This window comes from Amblyraja radiata, chromosome 37, assembly GCF_010909765.2.
Source record: "Amblyraja radiata isolate CabotCenter1 chromosome 37, sAmbRad1.1.pri, whole genome shotgun sequence".
NCBI classification, from domain to species: domain Eukaryota; kingdom Metazoa; phylum Chordata; class Chondrichthyes; order Rajiformes; family Rajidae; genus Amblyraja; species Amblyraja radiata.
Genome location: NC_045992.1, coordinates 12,875,895 through 12,896,263, shown reverse-complemented (window position 1 = coordinate 12,896,263; position 20,369 = coordinate 12,875,895). Strand labels below are relative to the sequence as shown.

The following is a 20,369-nucleotide window of genomic DNA, read 5'->3' as shown; positions in this document are numbered from 1 at the left end:
GCCAGGTGAAAGGAGGCTCATTCCAGGATACTGGAACATGGGTGTGTTTGGGCATGAAATGATGAAGGAATAGAGATGGTGAGGCTGGGAGAGAGACCCCCGAATGCACTCCCTATCCATTGATCTTGGTCATATTCAGTATATGTGCTCCCTTCTCAATACCCCTTCTTGCATTGCCTCCTTCATCCGCCTCGTAAACTTAATGTTTGGACACTGTCCCCTTCCCCAACTCCTATTCCCACTGGCTCATCATTCCATTCCATGCCAAGCACCCCAAGAGGGGATAACTGGAGGTAGACTATGGGCGGCAAGTGGCGCAGTGGTAGAGCTACTGCCTTACAGCGCCAGGGACCCGGGTTCGATCCTGACTACGGGTGCTTGTTTGTACGGAGTTTGTACGGTCTCCCCGTGACTTGTTTGGGTTTTCACCGGTTTCCTCCCACACTCCAAAGACATACAGGTTTGTAGGTTAATTGGCTTGGTGTAAATGTAAAATTGTCCCAAGTATGTGTTGGGTAGTGTTAATGTGCGGGGATCGCTGGTCGGTGCAGACCCTGTGGGCTGAAGAGCCTGTTTCCGCGCTGTATCTCTAAACTAAACTAAACATATCTCTAATCTCTAATCTCTAAACTAAACTTAACTAAACTCTATCATTCATGAGCATACATTGATATGAAGGCTCATTATGTTAAGTGAAGATTTTGTTGAACATCAATTTATCTCTGACTTTCTTCCAAGGTATTGGAATTGATGGAGGAAATAACAAAGATCGGAGCGACAAAGGGAAACAGATCTGTATCATTAAAATAAATGGTAAAATAAAGTTATTGGAAGAGGAAGTACGCAGTAAGTACATTCTTGATTTAAAGTGGAAAGATTTTTCATGGTTATTTTTAACAACTCATAATCTCAAGAGATTTATTGCTATGTAAACTTGCTTTGATAAGATTAAAGGGCCTGTCCCACTTGGGCGTGATTTGCGCGTCATTTACCCGACATCATTTATGCGTCACGGCGCACGACGCGAGCATCGTGACGTGCACGTGATGCGCGCATGGCGTGCATTACGCGCGCAAGGTGCGTGGTGACATAGGCAGTGACGCGCAATCGCGCGCAGCGCCCCAGGATTTGGGGATTCACAAAATCTTCGCGCGCCATCTGTGACGCGCAAATGACTAATGTGGAATTACACAGATGTAACACTTAATTAATGTGGAATTACACAGATTTTACAGCACTATTTGCAATCAGATGGATATGCAGGAAATGGAGGGATATGGATCTGTGCAGGGAGATAAGATTAGTTTCACTTGGCATCATGTTCGCCACGGACAGTGTGGACCGAAGGGTCAGTTCCTGTGCCGTACTGTTTTTATTTAGAATCAGTGTTCGAGATACAGCGCGGAAATGGTGTTCGATCCCAACTACGGGTGTTGTCTGTACAGAGTTTGTACGTTCTCCCCGTGACCGCGTGGGTTTTCACCGAGAGCTTCCGTTTCCTCCCTCACCCCAAAGACGTACAGGTTTGTAGGTTAATTGGCTTGGTGTAAGTGTAAATTGTCCCTAGTGTGTGTGTGTAGGACCGCGTTAATGTGCGGGGATTGTTGGTCGGCACGGACTCAGTGGGTCGAAGGGCCTATTTCTGCGCTGAATCTATATAACTAAAACTAAATTAACACTATCCTACTCACTAGGGACAATTTACAATTATATCAAGCCAATTAATCTACAAACCTGAACGTCTTTGAAGTGTGGGAGGAACACCTGGAGAAAACCCACGAGGTCACGGGGAGAATGTACAAGCTCCATGCAGACAGCACCCGTAGTCAGGATCGAACCCGGGTCTCTGGTGCTGTAAGGCAGTAACTCTACCGCTGTGCCAACATGCAGTCATGTACTCCTGATTTAATTTAGTTTAATCTAGTGACTTATTCCCCACAAACGCATGAAGCCATCAGCTTGAAGTCGTACAGGGCATCAGCCTGAAGTCTGCGAAAGTACAAGGGCTGATTTGGGATGACCTGAAACGAGAAGAAAAAGGGAGATCAAAAGGCCGTTCAGCTCCTCTGGCTTGTTCTGTCATTCTATGACCATTCTTATGCCCTATCCCCACAGTCTTCAATTCGATTCAACACAGACTGATGGATTTCTGGCTCTGAATGTATTTCAGTTTCTAATGTAGAGAATTCCACAGGTTAGCTGCCCTTTGAATGCAGAACATAGTTTTAAGTTTATTATCGTCTGATTTACCAAGGTAGTGTGAAAAGCCTTTTTTTTTTGTGCATGCTGTCCAATCCGATCAGATAATCCTATACAGAAATACAATCAAATCAAACCTAAGTTAGAACAAAGTATAATATACAGAATGCAGATATAGTTCTCAGCATTGTAGCACATCAGTTCCAATGCCCACAATGGGATTGAGGTGAATCGGCTCAGAACCCGAGCTTAGAACTTTCTACTGCTTTCTCCCTACTAAATATTCTGCACCTCATTTTTGGGACTTTGTCCCTCAATTCCAGATAACTTGGCCACAAAATCTTTTTTTAAAAATCGGAATATCAACACTGCTGAGCCTATTGTGAATTTTGTACGTTTCATTGAGGTAAATTTTCATTCTCCCAAATTCTAAAGAATGCAGCCTCATTTATGCATGTAAAGACCTGGCATCTCAGGAATTCTTCTTGCATTCCAGCTGTGGCAAGTATATTATTTTTGTCAGGTAGGAATATCAAATTAATACACGCTATGCCAGGTATTGTCCAGTCAGAGTTTTAGGTGATTGTCGTAGAGTCACACTGTACAGAAATAGTTCATTTGCCCCAACTTGTCCGTGCCGACCAACGAACCTGTCTGTAATTGCGCAGTCTGCTGCTGTCACACTATGTTAAATATGTTCTGATTTTCTTTCCAGAACAAGAGGATATTGACTTTGATGTTGAATATGAAACACATTTTGCTGCTGCTCATATTCGCTGGGCAACGCATGGTGTTCCTAATATAGTCAACGCTCACCCACAGAGGTCGGATAAAGACAATGGTGAGTGTGTGTGCCCCCCCCCCCCCCACCATTTTAACGGACAACCATTCGCTTGCACCTCGGAGGCAGTTACTCTACCGCTGCGCCACTGTACGGCCTGTACGTGCTAAAGGATGCACTGAAGCTTGGTCCAGTGAACTAGTCCTTTCCCCACTGGACACTGAAGGACTGGTTCATGCATAACAACACGCAAACACTCGAAGGGTTTATTGTTCAAGGAGGTCACGTGAGTGGCATTGGTGCAATGTAAACAGGATGTATTAACTGATGCCACTATCAATGTGTGGGCTTGGGGCATTGAACGTAAAGAATGCCAGGCATTGTTGCATTTCCTGCATCTAATTTATATATATATATATATATATATATATATGAGTTATAAAAATTAAGTACGGTAATATATATATTATATATTATATATTATATTATATATATATTTATTACCATACTTAATGTATATAAAAGTTGTAAAAATTAGATTTTTATATATATATATATAAAATATATATAAAAATCTAATTATATATTTTAAAATTATAAAAATTATAACTTCTAATCAAGGACATGAACATTTACTGAAATAAGTCTTAATAATTTGACCCTGACCATAGACTAAGACCTTACTTAATATGTTGTGCTCTTCTTGTCTCTTTCTTGCAGTGATGTTTCTGTTTTTAATCTGCAGAGTTCATCGTTATTCACAATGGCATCATTACCAACCACAAGAATCTGCGGAAGTTCCTGGTAAGCCCTCAATAACCAAGTATTGACTTTCAAAGCATCCTTACCATGTCAAACATAGTTATTCCCTCATCTGGAAGTTAACTGGTGGCACGGTGGCGCAGCGGTAGAGTTGCTGCCTTACAGCTCTTGCAGCGCCGGAGGCCCAGGTTCGATCCCGACTACGGGCGCTGTCTACGCGGAGTTTGTACGTTCTCCCTGTGACCGCGTGAGTTTTCTCCGAAATCTTTGGTTTCCTCCCACACTCCAAAGGCGCGCAGGTATGTGGGCTAATTGGCTTGGCGTTTGTGTAAATTGCCCCCACTGTGCGCAAGCTTTTGTTTGTCGTTTGATGCAAATTACCACAAGTTTAAATTTTGATGAACACAGTTGTTCTCCAATTCTGCTGGTCCGCTGCCCCCCTTCCAGTTGCCTTTCATGCTTGTGCCTGACCTTTTAACTGTCTTGATATTCCTCCAGAAGCCCTGTTTATAATGTTCTGTCTCCCTTTATGAAAGCCTCAGCCAAACTTGCTGATGCCCTTTCACCTCCCCCAGCGCACTCTCATTTCACTACACCCTTATATGTGACAACATTGGAGGCCTTCACAAGAGGACTCAGTTGCTGGTGTCATTGGACGTGACTTATTCGTGCAAATGTTTTTCTCTCTCGTTCCCTTCAGGAAAGCCAAGGCTACGGGTTTGAGTCAGAGACCGATACCGAGTCTATTGCCAAGCTGATCAAATACGTCTACGACAACAGTGAGAATGAGGAGATCAGCTTTGCCACTTTGGTGGAGAGAGTTATCCAGCAACTGGTGAGTGAGAATTGCAGAGTTTGGACCCACCTTGAGGTTTATTGTTAAAATGTGTGCATGTTATATTTTCATTATTGATGACGACATTGAAGGAGGCCATTCAGGCCACAGAGTCTACGCCAGCTCTCGGTGCAATCTCATGTGTGTTATTTATTTCACTGTGACCTGATCTATGCCCATCTGCTCCTTCCAATTCAGCTCCTTAAATTATCTTGCGCTTCCCCCCCCCTCCCCCCAGATAGACGAGAACTAGTCTGAAGAACGTTCCCAACCCGAAACGCCACCCATCCATTTCCTCCAGAGATGCTGCCTGACCCGCAGAGTTGTGTGCTATGTCTATCTTTGGTATAAACCAGCATCTGCAGTCCCTTTCCACACTAGGGGCAGTTGATAGTGATATCTTAACCTATTCTCTACCTATCAGTTCTGCCTAGTTGTCTTGCCCTCCACATGCTCTGCATGTTGTCTGTGTGCAGCTTGCATGTTCTCTCTGTGACAACGTGGACTTCCCTCGGGGGCTCTGGTTTCCTCCCATACACAATAGGTGCAGGAATAGGCCTTCCGGCCCTTCGAACCAGCACCACCATTCAATGTGATCATGGCTGATCATCCACAATCAGTACCCCGTTCCTGCCTTCTCCCCATATCCCTTGACTCTGCTATCTTTAAGAGCTCTATCTAACTGCGACACCTGCGGCATGTAGGTATGTGAATTGCCCACTGGGCGTTGTATCCAAAGTAACCGCGTGGTGGAATCTGGAGCGAGTTAATGGGAATTAGCGGTATATAAAAATGTTGTTGGTGTAAATGGGTGGTTGATGGTAAGCTGGGACTCTGTTGGCTGAAGGGCCTGTTTCTATGGTGTGCGACTCTGAGATTCTGTCGGGTGAGTAATCTCAGTGATGGCTCTGACAATGACATTGCCACTGGCCAAAGTCCCGAACTAGTTTGGATCTGAGCTTGTTTTAATTACAGTAGAGAGCAGTGTCAGTCATCAGTGCACTGAAGCAAAGATAGACACTAAATGGTGGAGCAACTCAGTGGGACAGGCAGCATCTCTGGAGAGAAGGAATGGGTGACGTTTCGGGTCGAGATCCTTCTTCAGACGAGTTCTAGTGTAGGTGGGGGGGAGGGGGGAAGCGTAAGAGAATGGGAAGGAGCAGAGATCAGGTCACTGCACTGATTCAGTGCACAGAAGCATCCGTCTGAGGTTGTGCGATACAATCGAATGAGAGCTGACAACAGGTTCATTCAGCCCTTGGAACGGGCTGCTTAGCTTAGGTGCTGTTTGCAAACCTCTTACAAAGCAAAATTCAGTCTGAAGAAAGGTCTCGACCCAAAACGCCGCCTATTCCTTCTCTCCATAGATGCTGCCTCACCCTCTGAGTTTCTCCAGCATTTTCGTCTACCTTCGATTTTTCCAGCATCTGCAGTTGTTTCTTAATCAAAGCAAAATTCAGTGCCTTTCAGCCACCCATGCAATTGAACCACACTAGTTGCTAAATAAAGTTGAGAGCGTGTTTTCAGATTTTAGTTTGGAAATGCATTGCATTCTTCATTAACGACTGTGCTTGTTTTACAGGAAGGTGCTTTTGCCTTGGTGTTCAAGAGTGTCCACTTCCCAGGACAAGCCGTCTGCACCAGGTAAAGCACCACAGCTCTGGACCTTACGGGGAGGTTGTCATGTATTTTATACACAGTTTATCAAATGCAGCTAACCTGGCCTCAGTACTGGAAAGTCTAAGATAGACACAAAAAGCTGGAGTAGCTCAAATGAACAGGCAGCATCACTGGAGAGAAGGAATGGGTGATGTTTCGGGTCGAGACCCTTCTTCAGACTGGTTAGGGATGAGAGAAAAGAGAGATATCAAAAAAAGTCAAAAGAGTTTATTGTCTTGTGTCCCTGACAGGACAATGACATTCTTGCTTTGCTTCAGCACAACAGAACATAGTAGACATTGACTACAAAACAGATCAGTGTGTCCATATGCCATTATATACGTAAATACACACATGAATAAATAAATTGATAAGTGCAAATAACAGATAAAGGGGTATTAATGTTCAGAGTTTTGTCCGAGCCAAGTTTAATAAGTTTAACGATGATGCAGTATGCAAGTATGCAGATGATACAACGGTGATTGGCCTCATCAGCAACAACGATGAGTCGGCCTACAGGGAGGAGGTCCAGCACTTAGCAGCATGGTGCGCTGACAACAACCTGGCCCTTAACTCCAAGAAGACCAAGGAGCTCATTGTAGACTTCAGGAAGTCCAGGGGCGGCACGCACACCCCCATCCACATTAACGGGACGGAGGTGGAACGTGTTTCTAGCTTCAGGTTCCTGGGAGTCAACATCTCCGATGACCTCTCTTGGACCCACAATACCTCAACTCTGATCAAGAAGGCTCACCAGCGTCTCTTCTTCCTGAGGAGACTGAAGAAGGTCCATCTGTCTCCTCAGATCCTGGTGAACTTCTACCGCTGCACCATCGAGAGCATCCTTACCAACTGCATCACAGTATGGTATGGCAACTGCTCTGTCTCCGACCGGAAGGCATTGCAGAGGGTGGTGAAAATTGCCCAACGCATCACCGGTTCCTCGCTCCCCTCCATTGAGTCTGTCCAAAGCAAGCGTTGTCTGCGGAGGGCGCTCAGCATCGCCAAGGACTGCTCTCACCCCAACCATGGACTGTTTACCCTCCTACCATCCGGGAGGCGCTACAGGTCTCTCCGTTGCCGAACCAGCAGGTCCAGGAACAGCTTCTTCCCGGCGGCTGTCACTCTACTCAACAACGTACCTCGGTGACTGCCAATCACCCCCCCCCCACCCCCCGGACACTTATTATCACTTATTATTATTTATTTAAATCATTTGCTATGTCGCTCTTCCAGGGAGATGCTAAATGCATTTCGTTGTCTCTGTACTGTACACTGACAATGACAATTAAAATTGAATCTGAATCGGGATGTAGAGAGATAAAGAACAATGACTGAAATATATGCAAAAAAGTAATAAAGAAAGCAGGCTATTGTTAGCTGTTTGTTGGATGAAAATGAGAAGCTGGTGCGACTTGGGTGGGGGAGGGATAGAGAGAGAGGGAATGCCGTGGTGACCTGAAGTTAGAGAAATCAACATTCACCCTTTCCTTCTCTCCAGAGATGCTGCCTGTCCTGCTGAGTTACTCCAGCTTTTTATGTCTATCATCAATATTCATACCACTGGGCTGTAAGCTGCCCGAGCGAAATATGAGGTGCTGCTCCTGAAATTTGCATTTAGCCTCACTCTGACAATGGAGGAGACCTAGGACAGGAAGGTCTGTGTGAGAATGGGAAGGAGAATTAAAGTGTTTAGCAACCAGGAGATCAAAAAGTCCTTTGTTGTTGGAGGAGCTGCATATCAGCAGTGGAATGGAACCTGTGAGGTGTGTCAGTGCGCTATGTTCTATGAAACAGTGAGGAAGGCACTGTCCTGGCAGAGACTAGACCAGGGGTGGGGAACCTTTTCATGTTGGAATGCCGCATTAAGTTAGCTGTAATCTAACAAGGCCGCATCTAAGAAACTTCAATTAGATATACTTCAAAATGTACATTATTTTGTAAAAATCTAACTACTGTGTACTAACTTCAAGAAAATGAAAACATTTTGTTAATTCTAAAGTTAATTAACCAATTAATGACTTTGTTGTGACTGCTTTTTGTGGGAGGTTAACGTACATTCTAGAGTCACATTAGAACTAAATCAAGTTATGCAGTTTCAGCTGATCTTCTAGATGGGTATCCGTCATTTGTGATCTTAAGGACGTCTTGATTTGGGTTAGGTAGGAGAATGTAGATTCGCAGCAATAAGTGGTTGAAAAGCAAGAAAGCATTTTTCGTGCATGTCAAAGTCAACGTGCATTCTAGAGTCACATTCGAACTAAATCATGAGCATAACAGGTGTTAAAATAGCCCTCCTGACTTACTAATGTTTTACTTGTGGCCGTCAGTCGGGGAGGATTATTTCGTTGAATCTTCTTTTACACTTTGGTATTTTAAATACGTTCATTTTAAGATTAAAATTAAAATAATAAAAGACGAACAAAAACATATTTATAAAAATAAAAGGATTTGTTCTACAAAATTTGGATTCATTCAAATGGCTGCACTTAATGGCCAAGAAGGCCGCAGGTTCCCCAACCCCTAGACTAGACTGTCCTCTCCCGCTTCCACTGTGCCCCAGACTGGTTTGGTCTGCTTCTTCTATCCTCGTCCATGCCCTTGAACCTCTGGGATGAAGGGTCCCAATTCTCTGGTGGTCAGCCTCACATCCAAAGCTCCCCTTACAACTCCCATTCCTGCCAACTCCCATTCACTGTTCTGCACTGCCTCCTAGACTGGAAACGTGCCCTATTTTGTAACAATGTCAGCTTCTGTGTTCAAGTTCCTCCATCCCCTTTCCACACACTATCACCATCACTTTCTCAATCATAATACCCGCCCTCCACCTCCCTCTCCCTCGCCACCCGAAATATTGAAAGTGGGGGCTTTGGGGAGAAGGCAGGAGAATGGGGTTGGGAGGGAGAGATAGTTCAGCCGCGATTGAATGGCAGAGTAGATTTGATGGGCCGAATGGCCTAAATCTGCTCGTATCACTTATGACTCGTGGAGGAATTTCAGCTTTGGATTCGCCTGACCTTGTGTTCGATTAAAGCTGCTCCACTTAGCCTGCATCCCCCCCCCCCCCCCCCTCCAAAATAGCGTTGTCCTTAAACGTAAAGGTCATGCAGTGAAATGAAGGGTTATTTTGGCACAACACAACAAAATCAAACCACCCTATTACCACAGGTGGCCATGGAACATGCCTGTTGGAGATAGTCCGTCTGATATCAGTGGGAGTTTGGGTAGGTTTCTGAGTCAGTGGGATCACAGATTCGAGAACCATTCAAGTTCCCAGGTGGGGAAGTCAGAAGTATGGAAGATTGAGCTGCACATTGCTTCCATGTGCCCGGCTCCTTGTAGCTTATAGTCATATTGTGTGGAAACAGGCCCTTTGGGCCAACTTGCCCACACCGGCCAACATGTCCCAGCTACACTAGCCCCACCTGTTCCACTAGTTCTTTTAGGAAGGAGATGAGGACAAATTTCTTTAGTCAGAGGGTGATGAATCTGTGGAATTCCTTGCCACAGAAGGCTATGGAGATCAAGTCAGTGAATATTTTTAAGGCAGAGATAGATAGATTTTTGATTAGTACAGGTGTCAGAGGTTATGGGGAGAAGGCAGGAGAATGGGGTTAGAAGGGAGAGGTAGATCAGCCATGATTGAATGGCAGAGTAGACTTGATGGGCTGAATGGCCTAATTCTACTCCTATCACTTACGACCTGCCTGCATTTGGCCCATATCCCTCTAAACCTGTCCTATCCATGTACCTATCTTAACAGTTTCTTAAAAGTTGCGATAGTCCCTGCCTCAACTACCTCTTCTGACAGCACATTCCACACAGCCAGCACCCTTTGTGTGAAGACGTTACCCCTCAGATTTATTTAAATCTTTTCCCTTTCACCTTAAACCTATGTCATCTTGTCCTCGATTCCCCCTACTCTGGGCAAGAGACTCTGTGCATCTACCCGATCTATTTCTCCCATGATTTTAAATATATCTTCTACAAGGATGTATTTAAAAAGACTGACAGGAATGTCAGGAATGTACTCACAAAGGCTGTGGGGTGGCAGCCTTGTGCTTTCAGGCTTCAGGACGTGTTACAGTAAAAATCTGTAGGAAAGTCGAATGGAAAGATTGACTCAATGATGGCCATTCTTGGCAAAATGTCTACGTCTGTTGGCAAATCCACAGGAATTTTTAGCACAGTTGCCACCAAGTATCTGACAAAACCAGTCGCACTCTGTTTACACTGTGGTCGATGTGTATGTTTATACGGTGTGGCAGTGGGCAAGATAAACTAATCCCCAAATCCAACTCCACTGAAACCTGCAAGCTTTGCTCAATGGAGCTTAAGAGTAATACGACCATTGACAGGAAACAGTTGAGTTATTTTTACGATTTTGTCCAACCTTCAATGTAAACCTTTCAGCAATCTGAAGTTCTCTGTCCCTCCAAATTGCCTAACTTAACTCTCTTTTTAAACACCAAAGGTGATCCAAAGATTTTGCTTTTATGCTGTCAATTCTAGTTACTACTTATGAAATGCACATTTTGTATTTGAGAGGATGATTGTTCCTGGGACGTGGAGATGAATGGAGAGACAAGTATGGTCTTGTCTTTCAAAAGATGGTGGTGATTCTGCTTGAACATCTGCAGCCCATGTGGTGTCTGAACTCCCACAGAGCTAGTAGGTTGTGGAGCTGCATGATTTTGACCCGCGATGAGCCAGGAATGGTGGATATATGTCCAAGCAAGTAGCGGCACGGTGGCGCAGCGGCAGAGTCGCTGCCTTACAGCGCCAGAGTCCAGGGTTCGATCCTGACTAAGGGGGCTGTCTACATGGAGTTTGTACGTTCTCCCTGTGACATGCCTGGGTTTTCTCCGGTTTCCTCCCACACTCCGAAGATGTACAGGTTTGTAGGTTAATTGGCTTGGTATAATCGTAAATTGTCGCTAGTGTGAGTAGGATAGTTCTAGTGTGTGGGGATCACTGGCCGGCGCGGACCCAGAGGGCCGAAGGGCCTGTTTCCATGCTGTATCTCTATACTAAACAGTCAAGTGCACATCAGAGAGAGCATCTTGCCAGTGGTGCTTGCACCTTTCTGGATGGCAGGGATTGCTAATTGGAGAGATGCTTCCAAAGAGGACTTGAAGTCACCGGAGTCCATCCCTTTGGAGATATGCTGGTGTTGGACGGTTAAGGCAATGGATGAGATTGATTAAGTTCCCCCTCTGGATTGGGATAGTTTCAACGTTTTTGATATCTGTTGGAATATCTATGTCTGGTATGGAATCTTGATGCTCTTGACTTATGCTTTGCTTGGAAAAGCTCTGCCACTTAAGAGGTAAGCCTTTAATGGTGGAATCGCCTACTTTGGTAGCCAGACCATTTATGTTGGTCTATTTACTGGTGGCCTACAGGGTGTTGATGCCAAGTTACATAGCAATGGGAGACCACTGAATGGTGGTGTCTTCTTTGGAAATGGTCAGTGTATGTCATGTAACAGCTTGCGATTGATGTTGGAGTGACCTCACTAGAAGATGGCCTGGACTTCTACTTTAGATGAGGCATGATAAAAGAGATTACTCGTCCCACTCAGTAAATGGGCACAGAATTCTTGATTGTAATCACATACAGCCTTTCCGCTAACTGGATAGCACACAGACCAAAAGATTGTGGCTGCACCTTGGTAATAAACTACTCTAAAATATGTGTTCTGCCTCACCTTTATGATCTGCCTTGATCATGGCCAAAGAACCATGAAATCTGTAGCACTGAGAAAACCATGTCGTTTGAGAAAGAATATTTAATGTTCTAGTTTGAGATAAACTATGTCTTAGTTAAAATGTTTCCAAGCATGTGGAGGAGAATAGAGATCTTCAACATCTTGGTACGTTAGTTAGAACACTGCAACCTCAAGCCCTCCTCCTAACATGGACCTTTGTATGGAGGATGCTACTTAAGTGTAATGCTGAGAAGGTGTGACCACCCTGCCACCCTCCCAATGAGACACTAACCCTGGAGGAAGGTGTTGCCGTGCAAAGAAGGCTTGGGCGTTAGTACAATGTGCTGGTCTAGAGTTATCCTTCGAGATCCTTCAACTGCATGTTACCTGGCCAACCCTTTCATTGCTGTGCAGAAGTTGATTGCTCCATGTCCCAGCATTGTAAGTCTTCTTCTTCTTCTTGCGTATGGCGTGCACAGCCTAAAGTTGTAGGACAACTTGTTCTGTTTGATCTTATTTGATTGTGCACGTCGGGTTGATTGCATTCGTTGAAACAGGGCGGACCACGTGAAGGTTGCAATCTTCCACCCCATTGTAAGAGTGAGAACAGCTGAACATTGGATGTGAAGGCCTTTCATAATATGGAAAGGGTACGCAGAATGTTTTTCCCACCATGGTAAATACGAGAGGGCATAGCTTTATAGTGAGAGGGACCAAGTTTAAATGAGATGTGCGGGACAAGTTTTTTTTACACTGAGAATCTTGGTTGCCTGAATGAGTACGATAATGATGTTTAAAATGTTTTTAGCTCAGCACATGGATATGTAGGGATCGAGAAATATGAATCATGTGCAGCCAGATGAGATTAGTCTATCTTGATATCATGTTTGTCACAGGCATTGTAGGCTGTAGGGCAGGGGTGGGGAACCTGCGGCCTTAAGGCCGCATGCTGCCTTCTAGGCCATTAGACAATAGGTGCTGGAGTAGGCCATTCGGCCCTTCGAGCCAGCACCACCATTCAATGTGATCATGGCTGATCATCCCCAATCAGTACCCCATTCCTGCCTTCTCACCATATCCCCTGACTCCGCTATTTTTAAGAGCCCTATCTAGCTGTCTTTAAGTGCTCATTAAATGCGGCCTTTTGAATGAATCCAAATTTTGTAGAACAAATCCTTTTATATTTATGAATATGTTTTTGTTCGTCTTTTATTATTTTTATTTTAGTCTTAAAATTAACGTATTTAAAATACCAAAGTGTAAAAGAAGATTCAACAACAGAATCCTCCCTGACTGACGGCCACAATTAAAACATTAGTAAGTCATGAGGGCTATTTTAACACCTGTTATGTTCATGATTTAGTTCGAATGCAACTCTAGAATGTACCTTAACTTTGACATGCACGAAAAATGCTTTCTTGCTTTTCAACCACTTATTGCTGCGAATCTACATTCTCCTACCTAACCCAAATCAAGACGCCCTTAAGGTCACAAATGACGGATACCCATCTAGAAGATCAGCTGAAACTGTGTACCTCCATGTTGCAACCAAATATTCAAATGCTTTCCCACAAAAAGCAGTCGCAACAAAGTCACTAAAAGGTTAATTAACTTTAGAATTTCATATTCTTGAAGTTAGTACATGGTAGATAGATTTTCACAAAATAATGTACATTTTGAAGTATATCTAATTGAAGTTTCTTGGATGCGGCCTTGTTAGAGTACAGCTAACTTAAAGCAGCATTCCAACATGAAAGGTTTTCCCACCCCTGCTGTCGGGCCTGTTCCTGTGCTCTACTGTTCCAGTTTCTAATATTGGCTTCTTCATAAAAAAAAAATTTTGCCTGATGAATGACTTAATGCTGATTTATTTTTTATTATTATTACTTAGACGGGGAAGTCCTATGATGATTGGTGTGAAGAGTGAACATAAGTTTTCAACAGATCATATACCTGTTCTCTATCGCACCTGTAAGTAACTGTGGAGCTGAGAGTAAAGAGGTTTATTCATTGTGCTTTCTATCTGAGCAAATGAGTTATTGATTATCTAAAAGGAATATATACTGCATAATATGATAGTCGTAGGCCCCCCCTCGGTCATGCCTGACCATGGATGATGCATCCTAGTTTGCAGGTGATTTGTGGTCGGATGCAAGCCTGGGCAATGTCATATGGAGGACAGGCTGTTGCCCATGCAGCACGTCCCCCCTCTCCACGTCACTGATCGATTATAAGGAACTGCAGGGCCGTTACAGTTTGGCACCAGCGCCGTCGCAAGAGCTGCCAGAGCGAGGTTGGAGACAACGACGAACTGCCTTAGGGGCTCCAACTCCGGATTTTCTTGAGGTTTACTCCTGGAGCCTTCTCCATGACTGGATATGGCCACAAGGCAGTGGGGGTTTTAAATCAGAGTTTTCCCTCTCCTCGATGGACTGCCTTCCCAGGCTGACGAGCCCCATCTGCCCTATGATAAGGCCTCATTTAATATAATGTGCTCAAAACCTATGAGGATTAGGCACACCATACGATCATGAATTGTGGTGCCAAGCGGTAGAATTCTGGGTTTGAATGGAAGAGGGGAAATAGTTTGTAATGGGAAGAAAAATCAAACATGTTTGATTCATGGATGCATTTATAACGTGGATTTGAGGAAGGCAGATTGGTTTAAAATAGTGGAGGTTGTTAAATGATTTAATTAAATGGCTGATTAGCGCCAGCTTGCGATCTCACCATTTTGATTTCATTGGGTCTAAGTAGAAACCATTTTGTTTTACATCAATCCAGCTTGTCCGTTTGTGTTTCAGCACAGAATGCAAGCAGGGGGTCTTTTATTCTGAGCCTTTGTTAGGGGAGGGGGCTGGTGGGGAAGAAGTCACGTGTAAAAATGTCAATCTCCCATGATTTACACACTTTTTGCATGATTTTAACAGGCAAAGAATTGAAGCCAAGCTGTCCCTTGCCCCGCACTGATGCTTCTTCCTCGTTGTACCCTGTTGGGGAAGATAAATCAGTGGAGTACTTCTTTGCATCCGATGCCAGGTGAATGGTTTTATCTTGCAGGCTTAATGGCGGAGTAGACTTGATGGCCCGAATGGACTAATTCGGCTCCTCGAACTTATGAACTTACATATGCATTTCCATAACTTAAATGTTAAGTGTCCCCAGTTAACTCTATTAAGACTTCCACTTGAACTGAAACATTTGTGGACCTTTGATGGCATTGGTTAGGTTAGCATTTTCTGTTGCTAAGGTGAGGTAATTGAGGCCTGTCCTTCTCGACTGGAGCACTGTGCTTTAAGGTAGTAAACTTGTCAATGAGGGGAAGAGGGACAGTTCTCACACTTGCTCCAGCATTCAATCTCCACAGGTCTGAAGAAGGGCCTCGACCCAAAATGTCACCCATGCCTTCTCTCCAGAGACGCCTCCTGTCCCGCTGAGTTACTACAACTATTTGTGACTATCTTCCCATTTAAACCGGCATCTGCAGTTCCTTCCTACACAGTGAATCTGTGAAACTGTGATCAAACACAGAGATTCCACAAATAGATGACATGGGGATATTTTTAATCCTATAATCTTCGGGCGGGGGGGGGGGGCAGTTTCCAATGAGGGTGTCGATGAGTGTGTCAGGGGGGTGTTATTTTGTTTTATTTTGCAGTGCAATCATTAAGCACACAAACCAAGCGATCTTCCTGGAGGATGATGACGTGGCAGCAGTAGTGGATGGATGTCTCTCTATTCACCGTGTCGAGCGCACAGCAAGTGACTGCTCAGCGAGGGGTATTCAGATACTGCAGGTGGAGCTTCAACAGATGATGAAGGGTAAGGCCGTATGTCCTCAACACTGTAAAGTGTAGCAGGGGGCCATTCAGCCCATTGTGTCCATGCCAACCAAAAGTACTCCCTCCTCAAACTCTCTATTTGTGGCTATGTTGGTGATGGCTCCAATAGAGATCGCACTGAACCAATTTTGAAGAAGGGTCTTGACCCGAAACGTCACCCATTCCTTCTCTCCAGAGATGCTGCCTGTCCCGTTGAGTTATTCCAGCATTTGTGTCTATCTTTGAACCAATTTTAAACCTACTTGCTAATTCCTGTTGGATTCTATGACTTTTTTTTAACCTTTCTGATCAATTTGGCTGCATAGATTTGGTCCGCTAGGAATTTAAAGAAAAATCGTCCAGTTTTAAGGTTCTATGATGTTTAGCTGCGGAGGCTGCCTGGAGTTTGAACGCACGAGCAAGCGTGAGGGCTGACTCTCACTTCTCACCCACAGAATTCTTGTTTTATTTTAAAAATCGGCCTTGTTTCTGCAGAGTGGCAGCCTGAGCTCGAGGCTTGCTTGCTAGAATACCCGTTTCATTCCAGTTCCTAGTTGCTTCTTTACTGACTGAAAACAGGACAGTGCTCGCCCTTTAATGTTTGAAGTGAGCAGAACAGCATTGTTAATTCCTCGGAAGGCTGGAAGCTGTGTTCACCGTCGCCACTAAAAGCAGACTGGCAGTTTACGTTAAGGGCCTGTCCCACTTACGCAACCTTTTCGGCGACACCCGTCATAGGTCGCCGACAATTTTCAACATATTGAAAATTCAGCGGCGACCAGAAAGACGCTACGACTCTTTGGGTGACTGGGAGACCTCTCACTGTCATACAGGTGACCCCTGGCAACATGTCGAAGGTGTCACCAGGGGGAATGTCACCAGGGGGTCACCTGTATGGTCGTGAGAGGTCGCCTAGTCACCCAAAGAGTCGTAGCATCTTTCTGATCGCCGCCAGAACCTATGACGGGTGCCGGCAGTTGCCGAAAAGGTTGTGTAATTGGGACAGACCCTTAAGAGGAATGCCCTAAGTTAACCTTTCTCTGCAGTGAAGCCCAGACCCTTGTCCTGCCCAACTTTGGATATGAACGTCAATGACTAGTCACTACTGAATCCGAAAGTTTAGCGGGATAGAGTCATGGATCCATACAGCATTGAAACAGGCCCCTCGGCCCAACTTGCCCATGCCTACCAAGATGTCCCATCTACAGCAGTCCCACCTGCCCACATTTGAATCCTATCCCGCTGAACTTTTCCAATCCATGTACCTGTCCAAATGTGATGAATGTTGTTATAGTACCTGCCTCAACTGCCTCCTCTGGTAACTCATAGAAACAACGACCTGCAAATGCTTGTTTATACCAAAGAGGAGGCACAAAGTGCTGGAGTAATTCAGTGGGTTGAGCATAATGAAGATGGGTCCCGACCCGAAACGCCACCTATCCATTTTCTCCACAGATGCTGCCTGACCCACAGATTTACTCCAACACTGTATATCTCTGGTAACTCATTGCATACCCACCACCCTCTGTGAAAAAGTTGCCCCTCAGGTTCCTATTAAATCTTTCCCATCTCACCTGAAATCTATGACCTCTGATTCTTAATCTCCCTACTCTGGGTAAAAGACTCGTACATCTACCCTATCTATCCCCTTGTGATCTGATACACTTACACAGACTTCATTAAATCATGGGCTACCAGTCTGGTAGAGTCTGAGGGAAAAAATAAGTAGAACTAGGAACAGCTACTTATATTTGCGCTGTGATTTTATAAGATAAAGGCAGATCTTTTGCCTCACCCCTGCTTTCCTCCACTGATTACTTTTATCCCTCAAAGCTAAAAATTGATGGACTTAGACCGTAAGACACTCTGTCATAGAAATTTCTAAAGATACATACCCCTCTTACTTTGTGTAGGGAGGAACTGCAGATGCCGGTTTAAACCGAGGATAGACACAAAGTGCTGGAGTAACGCAGCAAGTCAGACAGCATCTCTGGAGAAAAGGAATGGGTGACGTTTCGGGTCGAGACCCTTCCCGAAATGTCGCCTATCCCTTTTACTGTGACTGTGTCCTTTGGTCCTGTACGTCCGAGCCAGGCAAAACATCAACTCTGCATCTCGCCTGTCAAATCCCTAAGGAATTTTATACGGTTCAATGAGGTGACCTCTCGTTCTTCTGAACTAAAGAGAGCACAGGCCCAGTCTGGGTAATTGTCATCTGTGCTGCCTTGCAAATGAAGGATTAAAACAAGGCCCTGCTTTTGCTCTCCAGTGACGTGTGGGATCAGGCAGAGGGGATCAGGGGCCTTTTCCCTGGTGTCCTGCTCAACATTTATCCCTCGATCAACATCACAACAAACAGATTGTCTATCTGGTTTTCACTTCCTGCTCCTGAACTGAGGGGATAGTTAATGGTCCGCAGCGTTGGTGGGTCTGAAGTCACGTACAAGCCAGGCTGGGTCAGGGCAACACATTTCCTTCCCGGAAAGACATTTAATCCTCTGACATTAGTCACGGATTTGTACAGCATGGAAACAGGCTTTTCAACCAACCGCATCCGTGTCAATCCTTCTCTCCCATCTACTCTCATCCATAATATCCGTATTCTACTAGGCCTTAGGCCTTGCCTTTGTATGCCCCGCACCTACAGCTCAATGAGCTCCGAGCCCACTAGCAAGCTTACTCCACTGCAAAATCTCCTCCTATGCTTTGCCATTTAAGTGTCTCCCTAAATGTCTCTTGTATGTCGTGATTGCGCCCAATTCCAGCACCTCCTCTAGGCAACCTATACCTCAACTTGAAGGTAGACAGAAATGCTGCAGTAATTCATCAGGTGAGGCAGCATCTATGGAGCGAAGGAAATAGGCAATGTTTCGGGCCGAAACCCTTCTTCAGATGGATGGTGTTGGGAGTTGTTAAATACACACACAGTTAGAATTATTTTTATAGCAAAAAGACTCATGAATCTGCATGGCTCTTGATGAATTATTATGAGCGTAGTTTTAATACTTTGTTATCCTGTAGACAAATCCTTTTTGTATGAAGTAATTTTCACGTTGTTGTTCTGCCTGATCTGTTCACAGGAAGCTATAGCTCCTTCATGCAGAAAGAAATCTTCGAGCAACCAGAATCGGTGGTGAACACAATGAGAGGACGAGTCAATTTTGCGGACAACACAGGTAATAACGCTGTTGCACAATTGCCCCTTTTCCACCTTCAACTCCTAGCAAGAACACTGTTAGAAGTTGCATCAACTGGGAATCTCTGGGAAATAGTGGAAGTGCAAAGAGGAGGGGATGAGGAGGAACAGCACAAATGCCTGCTGCTGTAATCTGTGTATGTACTGGAACCATTTCCCGCGTTGAAGGCAACTGCGGTCAAACTTCAGGTTGCAAGAACTTTTTTTTCCCCAAAAGTGCAATTGCCTATTTTTCTCTTGCATTGTACATGAAATCTCCATTGCTGTGTTCACGAGGGACAGTGGTCTGTTTGATCCTTTGTTGCTGGTGTCGTCCACAATTTGCCCTCGTATCAGTCTGGCTTGGAGAGGTGAATGTTAACTCTGTTTCTCTTCCCACAAATGTGGCCAGACCTCCAGAATATTTCCACATTTACTACTTTTATGGGGGATAGTGGACACTTTAAATTTAATCTACCAAGGTGTTTTGTTGCAATTTTACAGGGTGGTGGTTAGAGCACACCTGAGGTACTGGTCTCAATGTTATAAGGAATAATATTTGTATGAAGGGTGTATAGGGCCAGTTGAACTGATGCCTTGTACCCAATGGAAGCCCATGCAAGGTAGAGCTCCCTCTGTGTTTGTTTTGGGAACCCCCCCCCCCCCCCCATCCCCCAGAATATTCTGATCACTGGCTGCCAAAGGCTTTCAAAGTAGATTTAAATGGACAATTTCACCTCCCTACTGTGCAGTGAGTGAGCTGCAGGTTGGAGCTGGCTGTGTCAGCATTCGTAGAGCCACTCCATTAGTCTGACCACCTTGTAATCGGGCACCGAGTCTAGCATCTGTCATTGAGAGAATAGTGCAATTCATAGTTAAGGTTCAGAGTTCTTCCGATGTGTAGGAAGGAACTGGAGATGCTGGTTTCAACCAAAGTTAGACATAAAATGCGGAGTAACTCAGCAGGTCAGGCAACATCTCTAGAGAAAAGGAAATAGGTGATGGTTCGGGTTGGGTCTGAAGAAGGGACTCGACCCGAAACGTCACATATTCCTTTTCTCCAGAGATGCTGCCTGACCCGCGGAGTTCTTCCTGTTACTGCTGCCCCGCGGATCGGACTGTCCGACCCAACATGCGAGGCTAACAGTGTCGTTTACCCTCTGTGTTGAAGTGGCTATGGACCAGAAAAGCATTTAGTTGGTGTTAGGAAAATCCCTGATTCCTTGATAACAGGTATTCGCTGAGTGTGAAGGTGGGGACACTCCATACTCTTCTTAATGCAGCAGACAATTCCAATTCTGCAGCACCCTGATTTACAAAATGGGTAGGAAGGATCTGCAGATGCTGTTTTACACTGAAGATAACACAAAATGCTGGAGTAACTCGATAGAAGGATGCTGCCTGTCCCGCTGAGTTACTCCAGCATT

General features: G+C 44.8%; 1 protein-coding gene across 1 annotated transcript in view; it reads left to right on the top strand.

Moving 5' to 3' along the window:
• Positions 1–20,369, top strand: part of LOC116966507 (glutamine--fructose-6-phosphate aminotransferase [isomerizing] 1-like) — a 50,720-nt gene that overhangs the window by 10,083 nt on the left and 20,268 nt on the right. Inside the window, exons 3-11 of the mRNA XM_033012824.1 lie at positions 739–846; positions 2,915–3,040; positions 3,726–3,784; positions 4,443–4,577; positions 6,160–6,221; positions 13,838–13,917; positions 14,877–14,985; positions 15,605–15,768; positions 18,848–18,943. Of these exons, the coding sequence (XP_032868715.1) occupies positions 739–846; positions 2,915–3,040; positions 3,726–3,784; positions 4,443–4,577; positions 6,160–6,221; positions 13,838–13,917; positions 14,877–14,985; positions 15,605–15,768; positions 18,848–18,943 (939 nt within the window). The remainder of the gene's footprint in view (positions 1–738; positions 847–2,914; positions 3,041–3,725; positions 3,785–4,442; positions 4,578–6,159; positions 6,222–13,837; positions 13,918–14,876; positions 14,986–15,604; positions 15,769–18,847; positions 18,944–20,369) is intronic.